General features: G+C 40.8%; 2 protein-coding genes across 2 annotated transcripts in view; both read left to right on the top strand.

Annotated features, from left to right (window-relative positions):
* Positions 1-6,033: 6,033 nt before the first annotated feature.
* LOC107837108 (importin subunit alpha-1-like) lies at positions 6,034-8,091 on the top strand. The gene is made up of 6 exons (XM_016675443.1): positions 6,034-6,061; positions 6,229-6,488; positions 6,579-6,812; positions 7,361-7,543; positions 7,627-7,776; positions 7,857-8,091. The coding sequence occupies exons 1-6, from the start codon at positions 6,034-6,036 to the stop codon at positions 7,944-7,946; spliced, it is 945 nt and encodes a 314-aa protein (XP_016530929.1). The 3' UTR covers positions 7,947-8,091.
* Positions 8,092-9,646: 1,555 nt separating this feature from the next.
* Positions 9,647-25,812, top strand: part of smurf2 (SMAD specific E3 ubiquitin protein ligase 2) — a 70,654-nt gene continuing 54,488 nt past the window's right edge. The window contains exon 1 of the mRNA XM_007560295.2: positions 9,647-10,231. Within this exon, the coding sequence (XP_007560357.1) occupies positions 10,180-10,231 (52 nt within the window). The 5' untranslated portion in view covers positions 9,647-10,179. The remainder of the gene's footprint in view (positions 10,232-25,812) is intronic.

Genomic DNA, 25,812 nt, shown 5'->3' with positions numbered 1-25,812 from the left:
AGTAGGTGTAGCTCACCGTCGCCGCACAAGCGCACAGTGACCCCTGTGTGTGAGTCACGGTTCAGCGCCACATGCTGAAGAAATGCCTGTCTCTCCCCCTGAGAGTGCTGTCGTCACCGGTCAGCTCTGGAAGCGGGACCTACCCCGGAGGCTCCGCACTTCAGCCGTGGAGGAGCTGAGAGGAGCCCGGGCCAGTCACACAGGCTCTCTCCGAAGATGTGAAGATAAACACCGCGTTACAGCACCGCGTCCCCCTCACTTTCCAGCACCGGAGGAGACATTTTTCATTTTTTTCTTTTTCTTTTTTTCAGTTAAAGCAGTCAGCTGCAGCGCTTTTTATATTTACGTTCTTCCCTCTTTTCTCCCCTCTTTCTTTTTTTAATTTTTGGCATTTATGAGCGGTCGCTATGGCAGTTCTGTCCACATCCGGGCTACAATGCTTTGACTCCATTATTGTCTAAAACTGGCGGAGAGGTTCATTAAACCTTATTATTATTATTTTTTTCTACATCCAACGACACGTTTTTAGTAGGCGCAGTGAAGGCTCGGATCAAGAGGAGATGTCTAACCAAGGAGTCCGGCGGAATGGCCCCGTCAAACTGAGATTAACAGGTAGCCAACAACGCTTTTTAAATCCCCAAATATATTCCCACACACTTAGCTAGGGGAGGCTGGGTGTATTTGCTGGAGGTGAACAGTTCCCATGGGCCATGTCTAAAACTGGCGGAGAGGTTCATTAAACCTCAAGAGGGCTCTCCCGTCTTGTTGTTGCGACTCTTTCTACAAGAGCTCCACGTTAATTTAATTATGAATTTATTTCACGTTGCTGGCTTAAATGCGGGAACAGGCGAGACGGAGCACGAGCGAGCGCTGCATTTTGATATTATTGTTCTTGGAAATAGTCTGAGCCCTGCGATTGTCGCCAGTATCCACCTCCACCAGACATAACAGGGTTCCCGGGGTTGCGCTGCTCGGTGCAGTGCAATGCGATGCAATGGTTTTGTTCTGCCTATTTTATCTCTACTTTGGGCTTAATGAGGAGTGGGAAAAAAAGATGAGCACATTAAGAAAAAAGAGCACGTGATGTATTGCATTTCCAGATACTTAAACACATGTGTGCCTTCCAACTGTGGCACCGCTCTGCTTGACAGACGGACGGCTTCCCATTTAAAGTTGACTAGCTTGGGTTAGCCTAGCCAGTTAGCTCTAACCAAGCCTTTCTGCCAGAACAAGGCTCGGTTTAGACAACAAACAGCTCCACAGGTCACGAGAGTTTATAACTGGCTCTAAACAGTGTGCAGTGGCCCTTAACTGTCTTCAGACAGGCAGCTGGCTCCTTTGTTTGTTTTCCTAGTTAAAGCAGGTTATTATTAACCCTTTCCTGCATAACAGTAGATGTTTTAGGAACATTTTCTGGAGAAATGTTTTTCAAAGGAAACGATTTGATGTGGAAGAGCATTAAAATACATTTTGATTTATGTCAATATTGATGTCTGTGTGGGTTTCAAAAGCTGTATTATTTTTTTTTTAAACCTGAATATACATTGAAAAGTTGTGATCGGAATCAAAGGCAATTGGTCAGTTAAAAATAAAAAATAAATAAATAGTATTATTATTATTATGAAAGAGCTACCATTTTCAGTGCTTAAGATAAAGATGTCAGTTATGAAGCATGTAGCAACACGAAAATTTAAAAACAGAAGAAGAATACCATATTTGAGTACAGTAAGGGCAAATTTACAGCATAGAAAAATACAGAATAGTTATTAAAAAATTGCATATCCCAATTTTTAAAAATTCGAAAGAGTAAGACAATTTAAAAATGCACAAAATGTGCCTGCATATTTGTGCATACAAAACAACAGGGTTGATGAGTTTGATGTTAGTTTTGTTGGTTATAGTCTAGGAGAAAGCACCTTTGATAAGGCTCTTTAATACACCTAGGATGCAGTAAAAAAAACATCTCTAAAATGTGTAACTTAAAAAAAAAATACTATAATCGGTAACAGAGAATATCCTGCTTTGAAACAAAAATGCATTGCATCTTTAAAAAAACAATCCTGCAATTAAGATGTACTTTTGTCTGTTTTGATTGGAATCCAATCCTAATTCAGTAACAAATAAAAGTATTCACTACAGCAGGCAGCAATTTGAAAGCTGCTTCCTTGTGTATATGGTTTGATTTAGATCTACTTGTATAAAAGCCACTTCGTTTGATAGTGTTGATGTACTCTGCCCCCTGCAGGCTAATGAGTGCAAGTCAGTAAAATATTTCCTCAAACTTGCAGGGCAGTTGTCAGTCAAAAATGCTGAATCATCTTTTATTGTCATCATACAGAAGGACAATGAAATTTGTTTCAATAACAAAAATAAAGACAAACAACCAGCATAAGTCGAGGGCAGACAGGTGCCTGATCTTATATTTTAACAGTGCTTTTATAATTTGACACATCATATATTTTACACCAAATAACTCCAGACTCGTATAATTTTCACAGTTTTGAAAATTATACGAGACTTGATTTTAGAGAGTCGCGATATATCAGCCTTTTTATCTGCATTGGTTAACTTTTGATAAATCAGGATGGATGCCATGAGTAAAACTGGGCTGGTATCGGTAAGCGATGTTTGTTTCCATCTTGTTTCCCTTTATGTATGTGTTTCTGGGGAGGGAATGTAGGGCGGCCATGTGATATTTGTTTTTTCAGAGTGTCAGAAGGATTGGGAGATCTATATAAATTTGCAATACGACTAAATATCGGTCACTGCTGATGGCAGCCCAGATTTTCATATCGATGCATTCCACATTGATTTTACGTTGGGGAAGAAATTGCAAATCTTCTGTCCATGATTGTGGACATCCATGGCGCCATATGACCTGAAATTTATGCTGTTACTCCTTTGCAAATGTTTTCGTATTCATAGAATATGACAGTTTTTGAAACCAAGACAACGTGCTTTGCAGATTGCTGTGGCTGCATAAATTTGAGTTTCTTTTTTTTTTTTCTTTTGATTTATAAAACTGAAGTAGAATAAATCGCAAGTGCAACTACATCCGTGGAAGTGGAGCTGGTGACTGTGTTTGTTATTGTAGAGGAAGCAGGTCAGTGTTAAACTGTATTATTATTGTTATTATTATTAGATCAGCAGTCCCGCCTGAACCAGTGGCCCGCTCTCACCTCTGCGTTATGATTCATTGTGAAACATTAACATGTGATCCCTCTGCAGCCGCATTATGCTGTGCTGTTCTCTCTCTCCCCCGCTCTCTCTAAACCACTTGGTTTGTGCCTTTTTCAAACAAACAGGGAAAAGAAGGAGAAGAGAAAAATAAGGGTTTACATGAAAGCAGTTTGGTGTTTTGACTGGGACGGGGGTCACACAGCTGCCCTTTATTTGATCTACAGCCAGGTCGTGACCTAAATGCCTTTTAAAGGGGCTGTCTGCTTCCACCAGGAGGAGAGGGGGGGCAAAATGAATGTTCAACCCCGCTGCGGTTTCTGTCTGATAAAAAGCAGAAACTTTGGGTAGTTTTAGTTAACAAGGTCAAGGACGGCGAGCTTTCGCCCGTGTTTGTTCCATGTTCGTTACTGAGAATTTTCACGCATAACTTAGGGGCACTGCAAAACACTGCAAGGGTTTACTTTAGAGAAAAAAAACTCCCAACATGTTCCAAGACAGAGAGAGGTTGAGAGTCAGCTTTGCTGTACGTCTTTCAGCCTTCCTGTTATCTACCAAAAATATTGCTCTCTAATGTTCTCAAAGAAGCAGTTTACTTTTTAAATGGCTTCTTAAGCACTTTATGGATCCTAAAAAGTTTGATCTGAAATTGGACTCTCTTGTAAAGATGTTTTTCTAGGCACAAATATTATACAAAATGTAATTATCAACGGTATATTGAATTCTCATAACCACATAAGACCATAAGGGATGCACCAATATGGAAAATTTGGGCCGATATCGATAGGTTAGTATTTCTGTTATGGACGATAAGTAGGGTACACCGATTGCAGTTTTCTGGCCGATTACGATCTGTAAAAAGCCTGACCTGCCGATTCCGATTTTGGCCGATACTGATTTCTTTTGTCTGAAATGTCGCTAAGTTCTGCAAGAAAGTCGCTAACTTTGCAACAGTAGCCACTGACATGATCTGGTGGGACGGTCTGTCAGTCAAACCGGAGCAGAAGAGGACAGCGGCTGATTTTTAGACCTTTGCCGATAAGATCGGCTTCACATGGAAGCCATGGAAGCCGATCTTATCGGCAAAGGTTGATCTTGGCTGATCTCAGAAAATGAAGAAAATTGGGCAATATTATCGTATATCTCCGTAACTTTTGGGACAATTTATCATCTAGCAAAATTTGTTATCCCGACAGGCCTACTTATCGTAGCTTTATATTTTCCCATTATAGCGCAGTCCTAATTCTCAGGCCTTAATATTTACCCTCTCAGTGATTGGTGTTCTGGACACATCACCTTCATATCTTTCTTACTTGAAAAATATTCAGAACCAGAGCGTTTTGTCATGAATTCATTTCAGTGCTGCCCTGGTTGACCTGCAGTTCTCTCCTGCTGGAATGCTGGGAATGTGAGTGCTGTGAAAAATGGCAGGAGCCTGCAGACCAGCTCTCCTTTTGATGCTGAGTAACCCAGCACAGCACCTTAAAAACCCTCGCTTCAGGAACAGCTGCACGTCCGGATCATTCTCATTCGCTCGCATGTATTGTTCTTCTGTGGCCTGCCACCATGACAAATGTTGCTGGGTGTTAAATTATCCCAGAAATGATTGTGATAAATGACAATATTGTCATTTTGAGATCATTTTCAACTGTAATAATAAGAATGGCATATTAATGCAAATATACCCTCTCAAAATTGAACTAAATTGAATTTCTGAAGATTTAACACTGAAACTGGAAAACAGGTTAAATAATCCAAAGCAAACAACAATAATTAAAATGGATTATGAAGTTTCAGTGGTCAAAATTACATTTCAGAAGATAATAGTAATCAGTCAGCTTAGACCAGGAAAACAGGCAAAAGTAGCAAGAAGTGCAAACTACTTCGAATTGGGTGTCAAATGTTTGCAGCGTCTCTCAGGATGCAGACTTTTCAATAATATTAAACTGGAGCATCTCTTTAACAACTGTTGTCCAGATGTAAACTATCTCACTTGTTTCAGTTTATCATGCGATGTATTGATTAATTGCTTATTGGGACGGGCTTACTCACTCTTGCGTTTTCTCTTGGGTCTCAATTAGGTTCCTTTGAACCGTACAGGGTCGGTGTGACAGAACCTCGACACCGCGGTTGTCCACGCTGAGGCGAGGCTCGTCTGTCGAATGCGCCTCTGCAACACGACTTCTGGGTTTTCTCATTTTTTGGATCCTGACACGTAGCTGCTTATTAGCGTCTCCTCAGCGAACGACGCGTCGCTACATCTGAAGCAGCTCCTATTGCTGTTTGCCTCGTAGGCGTCCATTTGAACCAGATGTTCCACATGTTTGCCAGCTTCTAAACTTAAAACAAAAAAAAAGCTTCTAAAACCAAGACTTTGGAGGGCGACTCGTCCCCCTCCTCCTCCTCCTCTTTTTCCTCTGCTGCCGTACAGCTGATCACTTCTATGTTATGTCACATGTAAACAGAGCTAATAGCATTACATGCTCCGCCGTCTGGGGCATAAATTACACCATGAAAGCACGGCTCATTGCTTTGTGTGATCATTCATAAATTCTCCTCTGGCTCTTGGAGTGTAGTAATTGAGTTGGGGGCGTGGAGGTGTGCTTTCTGTACAGCTTCAAATGGGATGACATCACTGGAGGCAAAGCCACACAGAGCGTCTTCCTTCGGATGGGATTAGGATTTTGCAATGAAAAAAAAAAAGAATCTGAAGTGTAGAGACTTTTTTTTTGTTTTGTTTTTTGTTTTTTTTTTGCTGTTCAGCTCCACATTCTCAACGTCTATTGTTGCTCCGTCCGGGGGTTTCACGTGTGACTCGTCGAGCATATGGTTTGCTCGTCTGAATTCTTTGGCCCGATGCGGATTGGCGGAGAGAGCTATCTCAGTGGGATTCCCTAAAAGTCTCTACTCACATTCCCACCTCTTCCTCTTCCCTCCTGTTCTTTCCGACTGTAAGCGTCTTCCCCCCTCAGGCTGAAGCACATTTCAATATTTCACCTCCCACCCGTACCGACTGAGTTCCTACGCACTCCTAAAGAGCATCTTAAAAAGTCTTACATTTATGNGTGACCTGGACCCTGTCCAACCTCTGCCGCAACAAGAACCCGTCCCCTCCTGTGCACGCCATCCAGCAGATTCTACCCGCCCTTGTCCGCCTGCTGCACCACGACGACCTGGAGGTGTTGGCCGACGCGTGCTGGGCTGTTTCCTACCTGACGGACGGCTCCAATGACCGCATTGAGATGGTGGTTGAAACCGGCGTGATTCCTCGCCTGGTGAAGCTGCTCGGCTTCCAAGAACTGGCTGTAGTTGTACGTGCCAAACTTCACAAAACTTGCCCTATTCTCCACAGCTACCACGTTTCTCCCGGCTCTTAAATAATCCACTTTTTGTCCTGTCAGACTCCAGCGCTCCGTGCTCTGGGTAACATCGTGACCGGCACAGATGAGCAGACTCAGGCTGTTCTTGACGCCAGTGCGTTGTCCATGTTCCCGAACCTGCTGCGCCACAAAAAGGCCAACATCCAGAAAGAGGCAGCCTGGACTCTGTCCAACATCACGGCAGGGAAGGACACCCAGATCCAGGAAGTCATCAATGCAGGCCTCGTTCCCTACATGGTCGACATGCTCGTGCGGGTACGTTCTGGGCACAGTTATCGTGGTTCAACTAAAACTAACAAACTGAAGTTGAAAACATTTTGGATAAAAACGGTAATTACTAGGGGGGGAAAACTAACTACGAACTACAGGACATTGTGTGTTTATCTAAAACCTACTGAAATTCTAGATGCATCTTTAATTTTTGTGTTTATGAATCTATTTACAAGTCTATTGAAATGAACCATATTAAACTAATAAAAACTAGCAAACCCACTCCAAAAACTAATTCAAACAATCTGAAGTAGACAGTCGAAATAAAACTCAACTATTATGAAAAACCTAAAACTACTATAACCCTGGTTCTCGGTCAAAGACGGCAATATGCAACTAGATTAATCAATCAGTCAGAATCGGTTGTAAACTGAATAAAATCTGAAAACTCTTCAATGCACAAAGTGGAAATTTCTTATCTTTCAGATCAAATTATTTAGTTTGGTGCTTTTGAAACGTTCATTGAGAACCAGTTTGGTAAAAAATTTGTTTGAGGTGAGGGTGAAAATGTTTAATTTCCGCCGTCTCTGCAGGGTGACTACAAAACCCAGAAAGAGGCAGTGTGGGCAGTAACCAACTTCACCAGCGGGGGCACTGTTCAGCAGGTGGTCTACCTCGTCCAAGCCAACGTTCTTGAGCCGCTTCTGAATCTGCTTTCCTCCAAGGACAGCAAAATCGTCCTCGTCATTCTGGACGCCATCACCAACATCTTCATGGTGAGATGTTGAGACCAAGACGCATGCATGAACGCCACGGCTTTCTGTGCAGCTTTTCACGTTTCAAATTTCCCCCATGTCAGGCCGGAGATAAAATCGGAGAGTCGGACAAACTGAGTCTGATGATCGAGGAGTGCGGTGGCCTGGACAAGATAGAAGCGTTGCAGGCTCACGAGAACGAGTCGATCTACAAAGCTGCACTCAACCTGATTGAGAAGTACTTCTCTGAAGAGGTGGGTAGAGATGTTCGACCATTAGCCTAGCCTGACGTGTTAAACCGTGTGTGACGTGTTCCCGTCTGCTTTCGTTGAAGGAAGAGGAGGTGCAGTGTGTGATCCCTGAAGCTACTGATGACGGTTACGCATTCCAGATCAGTGAAAACCAGAGCACGTTTAATTTTTAAACGACTTGTTGCTTTCACTCTGTACTGTAACCTCCCACTGCTACGGTCTGTCCTGTGTTCATGTTACATTTGCTGATATTTGTATGTATTGTACATACTCCTTTTACAACAGAACAAATGTGTAAATAAAGCTGTTGGATCTTGTTTGCCAGTGTTCACTCTTTTTGTCTTACTTTTATAAACTGCATTAAACTTTAAATACTGACCAGGTTTAGTCAAAGACCTCATCTTGCAACAAATTTTAGAAATGTGTGAAACATTTTTACACATTTGACATGTCATTAACTTCCATCCCTTGTTGCACGGTAAGTTTCCCCCCGCCCCCACACACAAAAAACAACCTTACTGTGTATTTCTGGTCTAGCTTCTAGTGTAAATATATTAGTGCACTTGAAATAAGACAAACAAGTAACTTTTCAGAAAGGTGTTTAAATCAATTTCTTAATATTGATAAAGTATTGGCAGATTATTGCATTAATAACATGAGAAAAATGTTTTTGTGACATCTCAGTGGAACTAGTTCATCATTTGACTTAAACTCATATTTCTGAAAAGTTACCTGTAAGTCAGTTGTTGCCTTTCACTAGAAATTGGACCAAAATAATTTTGGTCCATTACTTCCTTTTTTTTTTTTTTGTGTGTGTAGTTTCTCAATTGACAGAAATGAACCAGATAAAAGTTTATTCTAATTGGAGGTGGAAAAGCTTCCATGTTTGTTTAAAGCTGCATTATCTGAGTTCCCAGCTTTCAGTCTCAGGTTCAATATCTACCTTCAGAACTTTCCTTTGAGATCAGTATCTCAAAGGAAAACAATGTAAAAGTAAATGCTTTTACATTGTTTGTAGGAATGTACAGAATATTCAGAGTAAATGTTGGCAAACCAAATCCATGCAAATAATTTTTTTGGTATGCTCCAATAGTGTTTCAAAAACAAAAAAATGCTCATTACTTCCAGTTAAAAGAAACATGCAAGATGAAAGGATGGAGAAAATCTGTGAATATGAATTTAAGACAACAGTCTCTTTGATGGGTTTAGATCTGGACTTTGAATGGGCCATTGTAACATGCTACCAGATGTTTTAATCTGGTGTCAAATGTACGGCTCCTGGGCCATTTGTTGCCTTTGGAATTCTCCATGTGTTCTGTGCCCAAAATTCAAGATTGGTACGAACTTGATTCATCAGCACATGCAGCAGCAAAACTCACAAGATTATTTTCTTCATTTTCATTTTGTGTGGCAGATGAGTGCTGTCAATTTTGGCCCCTGTGACAAAAGATCTGGTGCTCTGGGGTGCGTCATCTGGAAGTTGGACCTCTGTGCCAGTCTCAACTCTTTAGCAAATTACTAACAAGATTTGAAAAGAAGAGCTATCCGATTATTAAATCAACCAATCTTCATATTAATTTAGAAACTTTTCCCTACCCCTGGGAAGAAACGCATCCGCACAGCATGATGCTGCCATCTCCGTGCTTCACTGAAATATGTGGTTAACTTCCGCCAAAGTGGACTCTACAATATTTAGAAATTAGGTGACTTCTGAATGAAAAGTGGTTCCTCTGGACTTTTTTTGTTGATGTGTCTGGAAATACAATTGCGCGTTTTCATTGGGAAAACCGAAAATTATTGATTTGGGATTTATGTATTTTTAAGATGACAGATTTGTTTGAAGGTAAGTAGGTGTAGCTCACCGTCGCCGCACAAGCGCACAGTGACCCCTGTGTGTGAGTCACGGTTCAGCGCCACATGCTGAAGAAATGCCTGTCTCTCCCCCTGAGAGTGCTGTCGTCACCGGTCAGCTCTGGAAGCGGGACCTACCCCGGAGGCTCCGCACTTCAGCCGTGGAGGAGCTGAGAGGAGCCCGGGCCAGTCACACAGGCTCTCTCCGAAGATGTGAAGATAAACACCGCGTTACAGCACCGCGTCCCCCTCACTTTCCAGCACCGGAGGAGACATTTTTCATTTTTTTCTTTTTCTTTTTTTCAGTTAAAGCAGTCAGCTGCAGCGCTTTTTATATTTACGTTCTTCCCTCTTTTCTCCCCTCTTTCTTTTTTTAATTTTTGGCATTTATGAGCGGTCGCTATGGCAGTTCTGTCCACATCCGGGCTACAATGCTTTGACTCCATTATTGTCTAAAACTGGCGGAGAGGTTCATTAAACCTTATTATTATTATTTTTTTCTACATCCAACGACACGTTTTTAGTAGGCGCAGTGAAGGCTCGGATCAAGAGGAGATGTCTAACCAAGGAGTCCGGCGGAATGGCCCCGTCAAACTGAGATTAACAGGTAGCCAACAACGCTTTTTAAATCCCCAAATATATTCCCACACACTTAGCTAGGGGAGGCTGGGTGTATTTGCTGGAGGTGAACAGTTCCCATGGGCCATGTCTAAAACTGGCGGAGAGGTTCATTAAACCTCAAGAGGGCTCTCCCGTCTTGTTGTTGCGACTCTTTCTACAAGAGCTCCACGTTAATTTAATTATGAATTTATTTCACGTTGCTGGCTTAAATGCGGGAACAGGCGAGACGGAGCACGAGCGAGCGCTGCATTTTGATATTATTGTTCTTGGAAATAGTCTGAGCCCTGCGATTGTCGCCAGTATCCACCTCCACCAGACATAACAGGGTTCCCGGGGTTGCGCTGCTCGGTGCAGTGCAATGCGATGCAATGGTTTTGTTCTGCCTATTTTATCTCTACTTTGGGCTTAATGAGGAGTGGGAAAAAAAGATGAGCACATTAAGAAAAAAGAGCACGTGATGTATTGCATTTCCAGATACTTAAACACATGTGTGCCTTCCAACTGTGGCACCGCTCTGCTTGACAGACGGACGGCTTCCCATTTAAAGTTGACTAGCTTGGGTTAGCCTAGCCAGTTAGCTCTAACCAAGCCTTTCTGCCAGAACAAGGCTCGGTTTAGACAACAAACAGCTCCACAGGTCACGAGAGTTTATAACTGGCTCTAAACAGTGTGCAGTGGCCCTTAACTGTCTTCAGACAGGCAGCTGGCTCCTTTGTTTGTTTTCCTAGTTAAAGCAGGTTATTATTAACCCTTTCCTGCATAACAGTAGATGTTTTAGGAACATTTTCTGGAGAAATGTTTTTCAAAGGAAACGATTTGATGTGGAAGAGCATTAAAATACATTTTGATTTATGTCAATATTGATGTCTGTGTGGGTTTCAAAAGCTGTATTATTTTTTTTTTAAACCTGAATATACATTGAAAAGTTGTGATCGGAATCAAAGGCAATTGGTCAGTTAAAAATAAAAAATAAATAAATAGTATTATTATTATTATGAAAGAGCTACCATTTTCAGTGCTTAAGATAAAGATGTCAGTTATGAAGCATGTAGCAACACGAAAATTTAAAAACAGAAGAAGAATACCATATTTGAGTACAGTAAGGGCAAATTTACAGCATAGAAAAATACAGAATAGTTATTAAAAAATTGCATATCCCAATTTTTAAAAATTCGAAAGAGTAAGACAATTTAAAAATGCACAAAATGTGCCTGCATATTTGTGCATACAAAACAACAGGGTTGATGAGTTTGATGTTAGTTTTGTTGGTTATAGTCTAGGAGAAAGCACCTTTGATAAGGCTCTTTAATACACCTAGGATGCAGTAAAAAAAACATCTCTAAAATGTGTAACTTAAAAAAAAAATACTATAATCGGTAACAGAGAATATCCTGCTTTGAAACAAAAATGCATTGCATCATTAAAAAAACAATTCTGCAATTAAGATGTACTTTTATCTGTTTTGATTGGAATCCAATCCTAATTCAGTAACACATAAAAGTATTCACTACAGCAGGCAGCAATTTGAAAGCTGCTTCCTTGTGTATATGGTTTGATTTAGATCTACTTGTATAAAAGCCACTTCGTTTGATAGTGTTGATGTACTCTGCCCCCTGCAGGCTAATGAGTGCAAGTCAGTAAAATATTTCCTCAAACTTGCAGGGCAGTTGTCAGTCAAAAATGCTGAATCATCTTTTATTGTCATCATACAGAAGGACAATGAAATTTGTTTCAATAACAAAAATAAAGACAAACAACCAGCATAAGTCGAGGGCAGACAGGTGCCTGATCTTATATTTTAACAGTGCTTTTATAATTTGACACATCATATATTTTACACCAAATAACTCCAGACTCGTATAATTTTCACAGTTTTGAAAATTATACGAGACTTGATTTTAGAGAGTCGCGATATATCAGCCTTTTTATCTGCATTGGTTAACTTTTGATAAATCAGGATGGATGCCATGAGTAAAACTGGGCTGGTATCGGTAAGCGATGTTTGTTTCCATCTTGTTTCCCTTTATGTATGTGTTTCTGGGGAGGGAATGTAGGGCGGCCATGTGATATTTGTTTTTTCAGAGTGTCAGAAGGATTGGGAGATCTATATAAATTTGCAATACGACTAAATATCGGTCACTGCTGATGGCAGCCCAGATTTTCATATCGATGCATTCCACATTGATTTTACGTTGGGGAAGAAATTGCAAATCTTCTGTCCATGATTGTGGACATCCATGGCGCCATATGACCTGAAATTTATGCTGTTACTCCTTTGCAAATGTTTTCGTATTCATAGAATATGACAGTTTTTGAAACCAAGACAACGTGCTTTGCAGATTGCTGTGGCTGCATAAATTTGAGTTTCTTTTTTTTTTTTCTTTTGATTTATAAAACTGAAGTAGAATAAATCGCAAGTGCAACTACATCCGTGGAAGTGGAGCTGGTGACTGTGTTTGTTATTGTAGAGGAAGCAGGTCAGTGTTAAACTGTATTATTATTGTTATTATTATTAGATCAGCAGTCCCGCCTGAACCAGTGGCCCGCTCTCACCTCTGCGTTATGATTCATTGTGAAACATTAACATGTGATCCCTCTGCAGCCGCATTATGCTGTGCTGTTCTCTCTCTCCCCCGCTCTCTCTAAACCACTTGGTTTGTGCCTTTTTCAAACAAACAGGGAAAAGAAGGAGAAGAGAAAAATAAGGGTTTACATGAAAGCAGTTTGGTGTTTTGACTGGGACGGGGGTCACACAGCTGCCCTTTATTTGATCTACAGCCAGGTCGTGACCTAAATGCCTTTTAAAGGGGCTGTCTGCTTCCACCAGGAGGAGAGGGGGGGCAAAATGAATGTTCAACCCCGCTGCGGTTTCTGTCTGATAAAAAGCAGAAACTTTGGGTAGTTTTAGTTAACAAGGTCAAGGACGGCGAGCTTTCGCCCGTGTTTGTTCCATGTTCGTTACTGAGAATTTTCACGCATAACTTAGGGGCACTGCAAAACACTGCAAGGGTTTACTTTAGAGAAAAAAAACTCCCAACATGTTCCAAGACAGAGAGAGGTTGAGAGTCAGCTTTGCTGTACGTCTTTCAGCCTTCCTGTTATCTACCAAAAATATTGCTCTCTAATGTTCTCAAAGAAGCAGTTTACTTTTTAAATGGCTTCTTAAGCACTTTATGGATCCTAAAAAGTTTGATCTGAAATTGGACTCTCTTGTAAAGATGTTTTTCTAGGCACAAATATTATACAAAATGTAATTATCAACGGTATATTGAATTCTCATAACCACATAAGACCATAAGGGATGCACCAATATGGAAAATTTGGGCCGATATCGATAGGTTAGTATTTCTGTTATGGACGATAAGTAGGGTACACCGATTGCAGTTTTCTGGCCGATTACGATCTGTAAAAAGCCTGACCTGCCGATTCCGATTTTGGCCGATACTGATTTCTTTTGTCTGAAATGTCGCTAAGTTCTGCAAGAAAGTCGCTAACTTTGCAACAGTAGCCACTGACATGATCTGGTGGGACGGTCTGTCAGTCAAACCGGAGCAGAAGAGGACAGCGGCTGATTTTTAGACCTTTGCCGATAAGATCGGCTTCACATGGAAGCCATGGAAGCCGATCTTATCGGCAAAGGTTGATCTTGGCTGATCTCAGAAAATGAAGAAAATTGGGCAATATTATCGTATATCTCCGCAACTTTTGGGACAATTTATCATCTAGCAAAATTTGTTATCCCGACAGGCCTACTTATCGTAGCTTCATATTTTCCCATTATAGCACAGTCCTAATTCTCAGGCCTTAATATTTACCCTCTCAGTGATTGGTGTTCTGGACACATCGCCTTCATATCTTTCTTACTTGAAAAATATTCAGAACCAGAGCATTTTGTCATGAATTCATTTCAGTGCTGCCCTGGTTGACCTGCAGTTCTCTCCTGCTGGAATGCTGGGAATGTGAATGCTGTGAAAAATGGCAGGAGCCTGCAGACCAGCTCTCCTTTTGATGCTGAGTAACCCAGCACAGCACCTTAAACACCCTCGCTTCAGGAACAGCTGCACGTCCGGATCATTCTCATTCGCTCGCATGTATTGTTCTTCTGTGGCCTGTCACCATGACAAATGTTGCTGGGTGTTAAATTATCCCAGAAATGATTGTGATAAATGACAATATTGTCATTTTGAGATCATTTTCTGTAATAATAAGAATGGCATATTAATGCAAATATACCCTCTCAAAATTGAACTAAATTGAATTTCTGAAGATTTAACACTGAAACTGGAAAACAGGTTAAATAATCCAAAGCAAACAACAATAATTAAAATGGATTATGAAGTTTCAGTGGTCAAAATTACATTTCAGAAGATAATAGTAATCAGTCAGCTTAGACCAGGAAAACAGGCAAAAGTAGCAAGAAGTGCAAACTACTTCGAATTGGGTGTCAAATGTTTGCAGCGTCTCTCAGGATGCAGACTTTTCAATAATATTAAACTGGAGCATCTCTTTAACAACTGTTGTCCAGATGTAAACTATCTCACTTGTTTCAGTTTATCATGCGATGTATTGATTAATTGCTTATTGGGACGGGCTTACTCACTCTTGCGTTTTCTCTTGGGTCTCAATTAGGTTCCTTTGAACCGTACAGGGTCGGTGTGACAGAACCTCGACACCGCGGTTGTCCACGCTGAGGCGAGGCTCGTCTGTCGAATGCGCCTCTGCAACACGACTTCTGGGTTTTCTCATTTTTTGGATCCTGACACGTAGCTGCTTATTAGCGTCTCCTCAGCGAACGACGCGTCGCTACATCTGAAGCAGCTCCTATTGCTGTTTGCCTCGTAGGCGTCCATTTGAACCAGATGTTCCAGATGTTTGCCAGCTTCTAAACTTAAAACAAAAAAAAAGCTTCTAAAACCAAGACTTTGGAGGGCGACTCGTCCCCCTCCTCCTCCTCCTCTTTTTCCTCTGCTGCCGTACAGCTGATCACTTCTATGTTATGTCACATGTAAACAGAGCTAATAGCATTACATGCTCCGCCGTCTGGGGCATAAATTACACCATGAAAGCACGGCTCATTGCTTTGTGTGATCATTCATAAATTCTCCTCTGGCTCTTGGAGTGTAGTAATTGAGTTGGGGGCGTGGAGGTGGAGGTGTGCTTTCTGTACAGCTTCAAATGGGATGACATCACTGGAGGCAAAGCCACACAGAGCGTCTTCCTTCGGATGGGATTAGGATTTTGCAATGAAAAAAAAAAAGAATCTGAAGTGTAGAGACTTTTTTTTTGTTTTGTTTTTTGTTTTTTTTTTGCTGTTCAGCTCCACATTCTCAACGTCTATTGTTGCTCCGTCCGGGGGTTTCACGTGTGACTCGTCGAGCATATGGTTTGCTCGTCTGAATTCTTTGGCCCGATGCGGATTGGCGGAGAGAGCTATCTCAGTGGGATTCCCTAAAAGTCTCTACTCACATTCCCACCTCTTCCTCTTCCCTCCTGTTCTTTCCGACTGTAAGCGTCTTCCCCCCTCAGGCTGAAGCACATTTCAATATTTCACCTCCCACCCGTACCGACTGAGTTCCTACGCACTCCTAAAGAGCATCTTAAAAAGTCTTACATTTATGCATCTAAAATTAAGGTCTTAAGAAATGTCTTAAATTTATTTTAAAAGTTAAGTTTGGTCTTAAATTTTTGTTGTAGCAGAGCTATTTACTTGTTCATTCTCTTTTCTGTCTTTTCTGTCAGGCAAACATCTTCATTATGTTCTGTGACTGGAAGATATTTGAGGCTACCGCTAACTAGCTGCTAACAGGGCTGGGCAATAAATCAGTAACAGTATGTATTGCAATACATGTGGTCAATATCAATAGGTAGTACATATGATAGGACATTCACTGAACTCTGATTCAGAAACACATGGCATTCTGGGGGATGTAGGCGGAGAAAAGAATTTAGCCGCTCAACTTTCACTGCTAGCTTAAGCAAGGCTGGTGTCACCAACTAACTCACTCACTCTTTGGTTACCTAGCAACAACCTGTTGAGTCGCCGTTTTAGGTATCATCACCATGCTTAAAAATTAAACATGGAGCAAAAACTGGATAAAACAGTAGAGGTAATGCTGCTATTGTGGCTTTGGTTCAGATATTTAAAACAAAAAATACCAATAAATAATTATCATAATTGACTGATATGAAACGCTTAAATACGTTTTTCAGCCATATTGTCCAGACTCAACAACTAATAAACCCTTGCTAGCTGGCTAGCAAGTAGTAGTAGTTAGCCAACTAGCTAAATATCTACTGCTCGAGAGCCAGCTGCTCTACCATTAATAGGGGCAATTAGTATTGATCATTGTTCTAATTGATCTAGTCAGCCAGCTCGCAAAAAACAGAAGTAGCTTTTTTGGCAGCTGGGTCATTTCTGTTGCAAATCCCTACGATGCTACGTGCATTCTGGGCAACAAAACCTGGCACTACTATATAAATTGCGCAATTTTCTTTCCTTTCATCCATAATGGTCTTGAAAAGGGTCTTAAATTGTCTTAAATTGAGTTGGTGAAACCTGCAGAAACCCTGTCTCCACTCTCCAGTCTGTCATGCTTCTTTTTTTCTCCCCACGTTTAATTGCCGACTATTAGCAGTCGATGATGCTGCAGCTGTTTCTGCAAAACTGGAGGTTGCCAGTGCTGTTATGTTTGGAGGAAAACCTTGCTTTAAAAAAAAAGGGGGTCCTGTTTGTTAGATGACTGACAGTTGAATGGGCACAGATGCCGCCTGAGAAGAGAACAGACTTGTTTTAATGATGCAACAAAGGCTCTTGGGGTTTCACACTGGCCCCACTGTGTGGTGTGGCCTGAAAAGGCTCGAGGTCTCTCCTTTTTTGTGTGCTTCTTAGTCTGACTGTAGTCCACAGATGAGGGGGGTTGTCTTTGGATCTTTGTTGGTTAATTGAAGAAGATTTCCCTGCAGCTGGGCATTGAAGGTTGGGAGGCAACGGGGGGGCTTTCTGTAGAGGCACAGGACCTGACGATCAAGGAAGTTTTAATGTGGTCTGCCTTTGCTCTGGGTGCATTCATGTGGTCTCAGTCAGAGCTGAGTGTTTTTTTCTTTTTTAACAGAGTGGCTGTATGGAAGTGATTTGAGTTCATCTGGGTGTTCAGACAGGATACGTCGTAAATACGCCGTGATTAGCTACATGTGGTGAGAGGGGCCTCAGTGTGGAGATGCATTTTAAGGGCAACGTTTCCTCCATTTTCTTTTTTTCTTTTGCTTTGAGAAAAAACATGCGAAAGTAAACAAAATGATCTCGAGCGATGAGGGGGAGTTGAAAAAATGACAGTGGGAAGCTGAAGCTGTTATGGAGCATAATTGGTAAACATTTGGTTTCCCTCCCGCTGAGAGCCTCCCGACAATTTAAATAGTTTCACCAATTAATTGACTTGCCGGAGTTTGGGTTTGGTGTTGGTTCAGCTGCGCCACGGCGATGACGAAGCTTTCCACTCTCGGTCCTCCTTCAGAGGGATTGCTCCCTGGCCTGAACATTTGTCCAGACGTCACCTTTGGCATAACGTTCCACCGTTTGAAGTTCACTTTTAATCATAAAGGAGAGGTGTAGCGCTTGTGTTACTCAGCGACATGCCAGAAACGTCATAACGCTGGGTGGCTTACGGCTTTAGCCTGTCCCTCTGTGTAAACAGTAGCCGATGAGCTAGCTGAGTGGATGCCTTGTGTGGTTTATGGAGGCCAGCCCTTCCTGCCAAGCAGATCATCAACGCGTCATTACGTCTGCTTTGTTGAAACAATTTCAGAACCATCTGATTGGAAGGAGACCTTAGACGTAGCAATACAGATCTAATTATTTTGTTTTATCCTTTTCAACTACGCACTAACTTTGTCATGGTGTCTTTGATGGAATCCCAGTCAAATATTTGTGGTTGTACCCAGACAGAAAAAGTGTGAGAACTTTTGCAAAGTGATGTATATCGAGCTATTGTTCCAGAACAGATTGGTTTCTGGTCATCTAGTAATTCAACAAGCTGTAAAAATTAGGGATGCATGGGGCGGCGGTTTCAATTTGGGTGGTTGCCCAGGGGAGCATCAGGAAGGGGTGGGGTACCCAAAAGCTAGAAAATACAATATCTGTCTGTTGTCCCCTGATAGTTGTATGCATGTATGTTGCAGTAAGTTTCCCTTAGTTGCTGTTGAATACTGGAAGACTGCATTACCTGTTTTCTGCTTTCATTTTAATGGGTTGGAGTTCAACAGAAGGAGGGGCTCATTCTGGGCACCATTCCTGCAGGAATCTGATTCTTGTGACGTATCGGCATCAACGTCGGTATCGGATAATTTTTGAAAGAATTTGTTTGATTAGTTAAACTGGGCCGATATTAACAACCAGTGTGTTTGTTTCCGTCTTGTTGCTTTTTTTTTTAATTTTTTATTTTTGGAAGGGAGAGGAATGGCTGTATATCATATCAGTAAATATCGGTTATCGACCACAACGGCAGCATTGATATCGAACGGCGATATCGGCCCAAATTTTCAAATCAGTGCTTTCCTTTTTAAAAATGCAACAATCTATGAAGAAATGCGTTTAATTGTTATTTAATCACTAATCACTTAAGTTAAATACCTTCAGTCTGCACTGATAAATTAAAGCTGTTTGGAGCGCCATTGCTGTGCAGTCTCTAAAAGGCTTGCTTCTATTTCCAGAGCCTATGTGAAGTATTTCAAAATAACTATAATTAACCGCAAAGAAGCAACCCTTAACTTGCGACAAACCTTCATATTCAACACCTGACAGAAACCTTTGATTGTGCGTCTGAACCGGACCAAATTTACAAGTAGAAGACATCATCTGTGTCTCATTGCAATGAAAAGACAAAGTTCTGTGTAACCTCCTTGGATATCGGTTCTGAATAATGTTGCTTCGTCCCCAGTCAGAGGGACAGAGTGTGTTTTATGTAAAGGTCCATCGTCCTTCTGTTGGGTTTGAGTGAGACCGTCTTCAGAGGCCGGTTCTGTCAACCTGACTGTGGTTTTTAATGGGTCAGAATTGGATTAGTGGTGAATGTGAGGGAAAGGAACTTCCACTGACGGCTAAATGGATATTCGGCTCCTGGCTTTACTTTTATCCTCCCTGCTTCACTGTCTGCATAATCCAGCTGCGGCTTTGCCCCCGTTTCGGTCCCATCTCTTAAACTAGAAATCCCTTTGAAGTTGGACCTGTCGCAATTAGCAATAAATCAATCAAGCGCATAACAGATGACAGCATGATTTATAGTTTTTCTCTTTTCTCTCTTTCTACCAAAAACTCAATGACTAAAGTCTTCAATCTGGTGCTTTGGTCTCAACTAGCTTCCTTTTTTTTTTTTTAAATAAATTTTATTTACAGAGACTTCTTAATTTATTTTATTTATTGTTTCTGTTGTTTTCTTTATTCATTTAGGGTCAGAATGTTAAATGTTCATTAGAATTTGAAGAGAATTAACCTGTGGCATTATCATACCATAACCATTTTACTACATCTCAAAATAACAATATTATCATTTATCACAATAATTTATGGCACAATTTATCGTCCAGCAAAATTGATTATGACTGCCTATTTGAAGTTGCACTCTGTTTAGTCCTGATTGTTCTAGAGTAGGGGTGTCCAAACTTTTTGTCACATCAGTCAAAATTGTTGAGTTTTCCTGGGCTAAGAAAAAAACCCCTTAAATCAAGCAAATAGTTGTCCAGTTTTTATTTGAAGGACAGGATATTTTTTGTAGATCCACAACATTAAAAATAATTTTTTGTGTTTTGCTGTATTAAATCTTTCAGCTTCCAAAGTCGTTTAGTCTCGCTTGAACTAAAAATTTACTGCCAATTAGAAGAACAGGATTTCTGTCGCTTGCGTTCAGAACCGCTTACTACGTTTAGCTGAGTTTAACGTGTTCAGTAAAAGCCGATTTATGTGCAATAAAGTCGGGTTTCCAGAAATGGTCTCTGGATAGACGTGGCTCGAACCTTTTATAAAGGCTTGTTTGTGAAAAGGCGAATACTTTGTGTTGTGGTTAACAACATAAAATGATGTCGATAATAATTATTAATCTGGTTAAAAACAAAAAGTTTAATTCTTGAACAAAAAAATCTGACCAAGGGGCACAAATGGTTATTTCCACTAACTCATTTTCTTTCTTTCTTTGCAAAATACTAATACTTTTTGACATCTTTTCCTTTCTTGTGACATTACCACCACAAACTATCACTTATTAGTACAGAACTCTGAAGCGGAAAACGAAATGACATAAGCATTTCTGAAAATGTGACATGTCTTTGAATTTTTCTCATTCTACTCTGACGCCACCAAATAAAATCCAGCCAGATGCCTTTACGTGAAACACGGTGGTGGCAGCACCATGCCGTGAGGATGGAACTAAATCTGGAACGCATCAGACTGAGCGCAGACTTGCCTTTCATAAGAACAAACAAACTACAAACATGCATCTGGCTCTACAGCGGAACGGTTTGATCAAAATACATCCATTTATTAGACTGAGCCGATGGCTTCTTCCTAAAACCTGATAGACATGAAGCCATTTTGCAAGGAACAATGGGGAAAAATTGTCTGTCTTTAGATCTCCTGCAGCTTTTTCAAAGTATCGATTTAGGTGGCTGGTTACAAGAGCATGACGCACTTTTTAGATTGTTTAAGGAAAAGAACAACATTTTGCGAGTATGAATCAGCAAACAGGGATGTGCTCAGGCTCTGCATCTAACTATATTCTTTCAGGTTTAACTCTGCATAACATATGGAAGGTCCTCCAGTCTGCCGTGTTGCCGACTGAGGGGTCGTTTATGCAAACACAACAAGACGCCAACAGCTGTATGTTTGGATTCGCACAAGATCGCATTTCAAATGGAAGCTCTGCTCAAATGGAGCAAATCCACAACAGGATTGTTAAAAAAAAAAGAAAAGAAAAACAGAGATTAAACGCACTGTAACCTTCCCCCGCCCCACCGCCGCACATGGCTGTTGTTACTCATCCACTTGAATATCGGTTTCTCTATGAGAGCGAGTTTCATTATGTGTAACCGTCTGGTTGATAAAAGTTGTGGTTTGCTTCACAGGAAGACGGTAATGAAGCTAACCTGCAGATCAAAGCTGAAACAGGAGTGCCTGATGATTCACCTCTTGGGCAGCTTCTTCTGCAGACACTGTTATCAGTCTTATTGGGAAACGCTGGTTCCGGTGTGTCTGACAGAGCTGCAATAGATGTGGGAATGATGGTTGTTTTCCTCTTTCTTTCCTCTTTAACAAACCATATGTTAGAATTTTCCATTTTATTTTCGACTGAAATAAATTTATCATCCATCCAAAAGTCAAAGATTTATAATTGACGGCAAGAATTTTAACTTTGGATAGATGTCAAAGTGCTGGCTACGAAGTGCCTCTTTGAAGTGTTTCATGTCAACCAAACACCTTTAATTTGGGTTTCTATGTAACATTAGCAGCATACGCCTGCTAATATGCTAATGCGCTAATAGTAGAGCCAATTTTTGTTTTAGCTCTTTTGCTAGCTTTGACAACTTTTATCGCACTTGGTTTCCCTTAAGAAATCAAACAAACTAATATACTTGGCTGTTTTGTAAGCTCTCTGTTGAACATAGTTCGACATCTGTGCTGAAGTTTTGCTCATTGCTGCGTTATGTTATGAATTCTTCAAGTAGTTAGATGTTTGTGTTGATGCTCTCATTTTGAAGTGGATGAAGACTATTTATACGACAATCCCATTTCTTCTCTTTTTTCCAATAACTTTATTACAAACAAAAAACAAAACGGAACAAAATAAAACATAGAAAATAGTGAACAAGATATAAATACAATATCTAAGGAAATTATAGAACATGCAAAGTAAAATATATCAAAATTAAATTCTGCTCAAATACTGTCTTTAAAGGGGACATGTAGTTCTGGTGTAGCAGAACTAAACTTTTTAGTTTGCAGCGCCATCATTGTAATAGACCAATGCAAATTAGATCCGAGATTTGAAATGAATGGGAAAGTATACAAAACAACCTTTACAAATAAACTAACCTGTCTGGGTTCAAGAAGCACATTTTTCTTCAAGTGTACCTGTAAACTCTTCAGGTATTTGTACATCTAGAAACTGGGATTTTTACCCATTCCTCCAAAACAATTCTAGTTCAATTAAATTGAATGGAGAACATCTCATCAATTTTTAAGTATTGAGACAGATGCTCAATTATACTAAGTGGGGGAAGTTGAATGTCCTTTAATTTAAAGCAATGCATTATATGAGTAGGGTATTTGTCCTACTCTGCCCTAGTCTCAAGTCTTTCGCTGCCTTCAACCGACTTTCTTAGGGTTTCCCTCAACACCTCTACTTACACCAAGGTAGGGTAGAGTGGCCTCTTCGGGTGGGGAATGTGGTCTTGAGACTGGGGCAAATGGAGGAGTTTAAGTACCATGGGGTCTGGTTCATGATTGATGAGAAATGGTGTGGTGTGGGGTTGCAGAAATTCGGAGGCTGTACCGGTCTGTCGTGGTGAAGAGAGAGCTGAACCAAAAGGCGAAGCTCTCGATTTACCGATCAATCTACGTTCCCATCCCCATCTACGGTCATCATCTTTGGGTAGTGTCCGAAAGATCAAGATTGTGGATACAAGCGACCAAAATGAGTTCTCCGCAGGATGACGTGCAGAAGGGAGTATGTTTCTTGGCTGGCCTGGGAACGCTTTGGGATTCCCCTGGAGAATGGGAAAAGGGAAGTCTGCGGAAGTTGTGAGTCTTTCTACTTAGGCTTCTTCCTCCGCAACCCAATACTGGATTAAGCAGAAGACAATGGCTGGATGGATCTTTATGTTTTTCAAGATTTGTCAGAAATCTTGGGAACCAATCAATTTCCCTCCCCTTCACTATTGTTCCTTTTGTTTACTACGTCAGATCCCAATAAAACACATTGAAAGTTGTGGTGGCAGCATGACAAAATGTTCAGGCACCAAGAATACTTCCAGGGTATTTTATTTGGGCCGGTCATGCCACTTGCTAATGGTTGCTATATGGATGACTGAGCGCATTGTGAAGGCTGATTATTGCCTGCAACTACATGCAGCGTCATTCAGCTGTGCCTTTTGATCAAGGGACCACCCCCGTGGGTTAATCATGACAATTTAAGAGAATGCTTCACAATTCAAAGTACGATGACGAAGTGCTTTAGCAAATTGCACTGTAGCGTTTCGTGTCTGATTAATGCAAGTTGTTGGGAGCATTAGACGGTTGTCTAAGTTCCTTTATTGGCACGTCAGACAGCAGAAAACGGGGAAACGTGGCTGTGATGTAACAATAGCTCTATGGCCGAAACTTCCAAGGAAAGTTGGAGGGCAGGGAAGCAAAGTAGCAGTTTTCTGGCAACGACCTCTACTAAACAGGATGGTGCTACTACTCCCGCAGCTTGATCCTCTATCTTCCTCAATTCCATCAGAGGGGACGAGGAGGCCAAGAAGCGAGGAAAGCCACGCAGCCGCCCACAACAGCCCAGGTCCCAGCCAGCGGTGCTCCGCTCCACTCGTTGTTTTCACTTCAGCCCCAGCCGTGATGGCACTGTGGAACACTTTACTCGCCTGGATGACTTTCTGTTGGACACGTTGAGGCGTACACAGTGGAAAGAGAGAGTGATGTAGTCTGCAGGGGTAACAGGAATGCCACTGCAGATTGCCATTGTGGCATAGTTTCCCACTTTTCGCAGCTGAAAACGGGGAGAGGAGTTATGCAATTACAGTGGACTGTATCTTGGAAGGAAAAGGTGACGTTAGATGGATGAAATGTTCTCACACTAAGAATGTAGCCAGCCTCTTTCCCCCCCTCACATGTGTGGATATGTGTGTTGAGCTTCTCTTATGTTGCTGAACAGGTTTGTTAAAAGAATTTCGAGTTAACTGTATGTGTCTTATTGGAGTTGCGTTGCTATTGTGGTTCTTTGTACCTTGTCTTTGTTCAGGGTCAGGTTTGGTTGCAGGGCAGGCTCAGTTTAACGTCACTGTTTTCTTCAGGTTCTTGGGTTACTGTGACTACATTTCTTTGGGTTTAAATCATTTTTAAAGTTAGTTTCCTGGCTGTCTTTCTATAATAATCACTGTAATGTTATAGATGTATCCATCTTGTTGTGACGGACATAAAAAGTATTTTTTTGTGTCTTTAATTGTCTGTGATTGTTAGAAAACTCAGTGATATGCATCAAGAAAACTGATGTAGTTATTAGAAATGCACCAATTATTTAACCAAAAAAGTTAAGAGTCGGACAATTTTCCCTTGATTGCCTGTAACCGGTGATCAGCAGGTCAAATACTAAAAATATTAATATTTTCTCCCCATTGAGTAAATGCATCATAACTCTTAATTTCTCACCTTTTTTGTTCCATAACTCATTAACAAAGAGCATGTACTTTGAAATTTTTTTTAATTCTGACAAAAGATTAAAAGTCAGATACATGTATTCATGGAACATTAAGCTCATCATTCATTAGGCTATCAGCTTATAATGTGCTGCTGAATTTGAAACTACCACTTTCAATTAAAGAACTTGCAAACCTTTTTATTGCTAAAATGTCTGATATTTTTTTAGCCCCTCTATAAATTGTACACTTTCTGTATATTTTTTGTTAATTGCCGAACATCAAATTAACCCAGGTGTGTTTATCACCCGCTCATTCCTTCTCAAATTCTCGATTCTTGACGAGATTGCTCTTTCGCTTCCTCACACCGGCCGCATGCAAAGATAATGGATCCATATCTGATTGAGACTGTTATTTTTAACTTGGAAAGTACAGTATTTTTTTTCCTTGGTAACCCTTTTTTCTTCTATTTTTTCCCCCCTCAGTAAAGATGATGTACTGGTGTATTCTGTTACTGCTGTTCCTTTTCTATTTGTCTAAGTCTTGGAAATTACAGCTCTGTAGAAAGGTATTAAAGGATATTCCTGGCAGTTCAGGGTTCCATGATCACTTCGCTTCCAATGACTTAATAATATTTGTGTTATGTGACCAAGAGAAGTCTCATCAGATTTGAATATTACATAAGTGGATTTGTTAAGGTTTAAGGAGCAGGCCAAGGAGATGTATTCCTGTGGTTGTAAGTCGGTGCGCAGCTTTTGCAGACCTGGGTTTGGTTTCTGAAACTCCCCTCTTCTGCCTGGTTGCATTTTTCAGTCATGAAGTTTGTCCCTGTAAGAATATTTTTTAAAAAGGTCACCTACTTTTGAAGGAAATTGGTTGTTAATGATTTACACAGCATATTTTGACAATTAAGCCGTTCCCGTTTCTGTGACACGTCCAAACTAATTTCTAGGGGAAAAAAAGTTTTATTGCCTGGAAAATATACTAATTAGCTCTGTCTGTATTTGATAGTTTCTGTATCTTTGACCTTATATATTAGGGGTATATCAGCTGAACAAATAGAAAATAATTATTTAAGCAAATCTGGGCCGATTATCGGTACACCTCTGGTAACATTAAAGTAATTGGGTGCACCAATAAGTTGATCGGCCAAATTTTCTCAATTTTGAAAGA

The sequence above is a fragment of the Poecilia formosa genome, unplaced genomic scaffold (assembly GCF_000485575.1).
Source record: "Poecilia formosa unplaced genomic scaffold, Poecilia_formosa-5.1.2 Scaffold114, whole genome shotgun sequence".
NCBI lineage: Eukaryota > Metazoa > Chordata > Actinopteri > Cyprinodontiformes > Poeciliidae > Poecilia > Poecilia formosa.
Note: the sequence above shows the minus strand (reverse complement) of the source record. Positions and strands in the feature narration are given on the sequence as shown.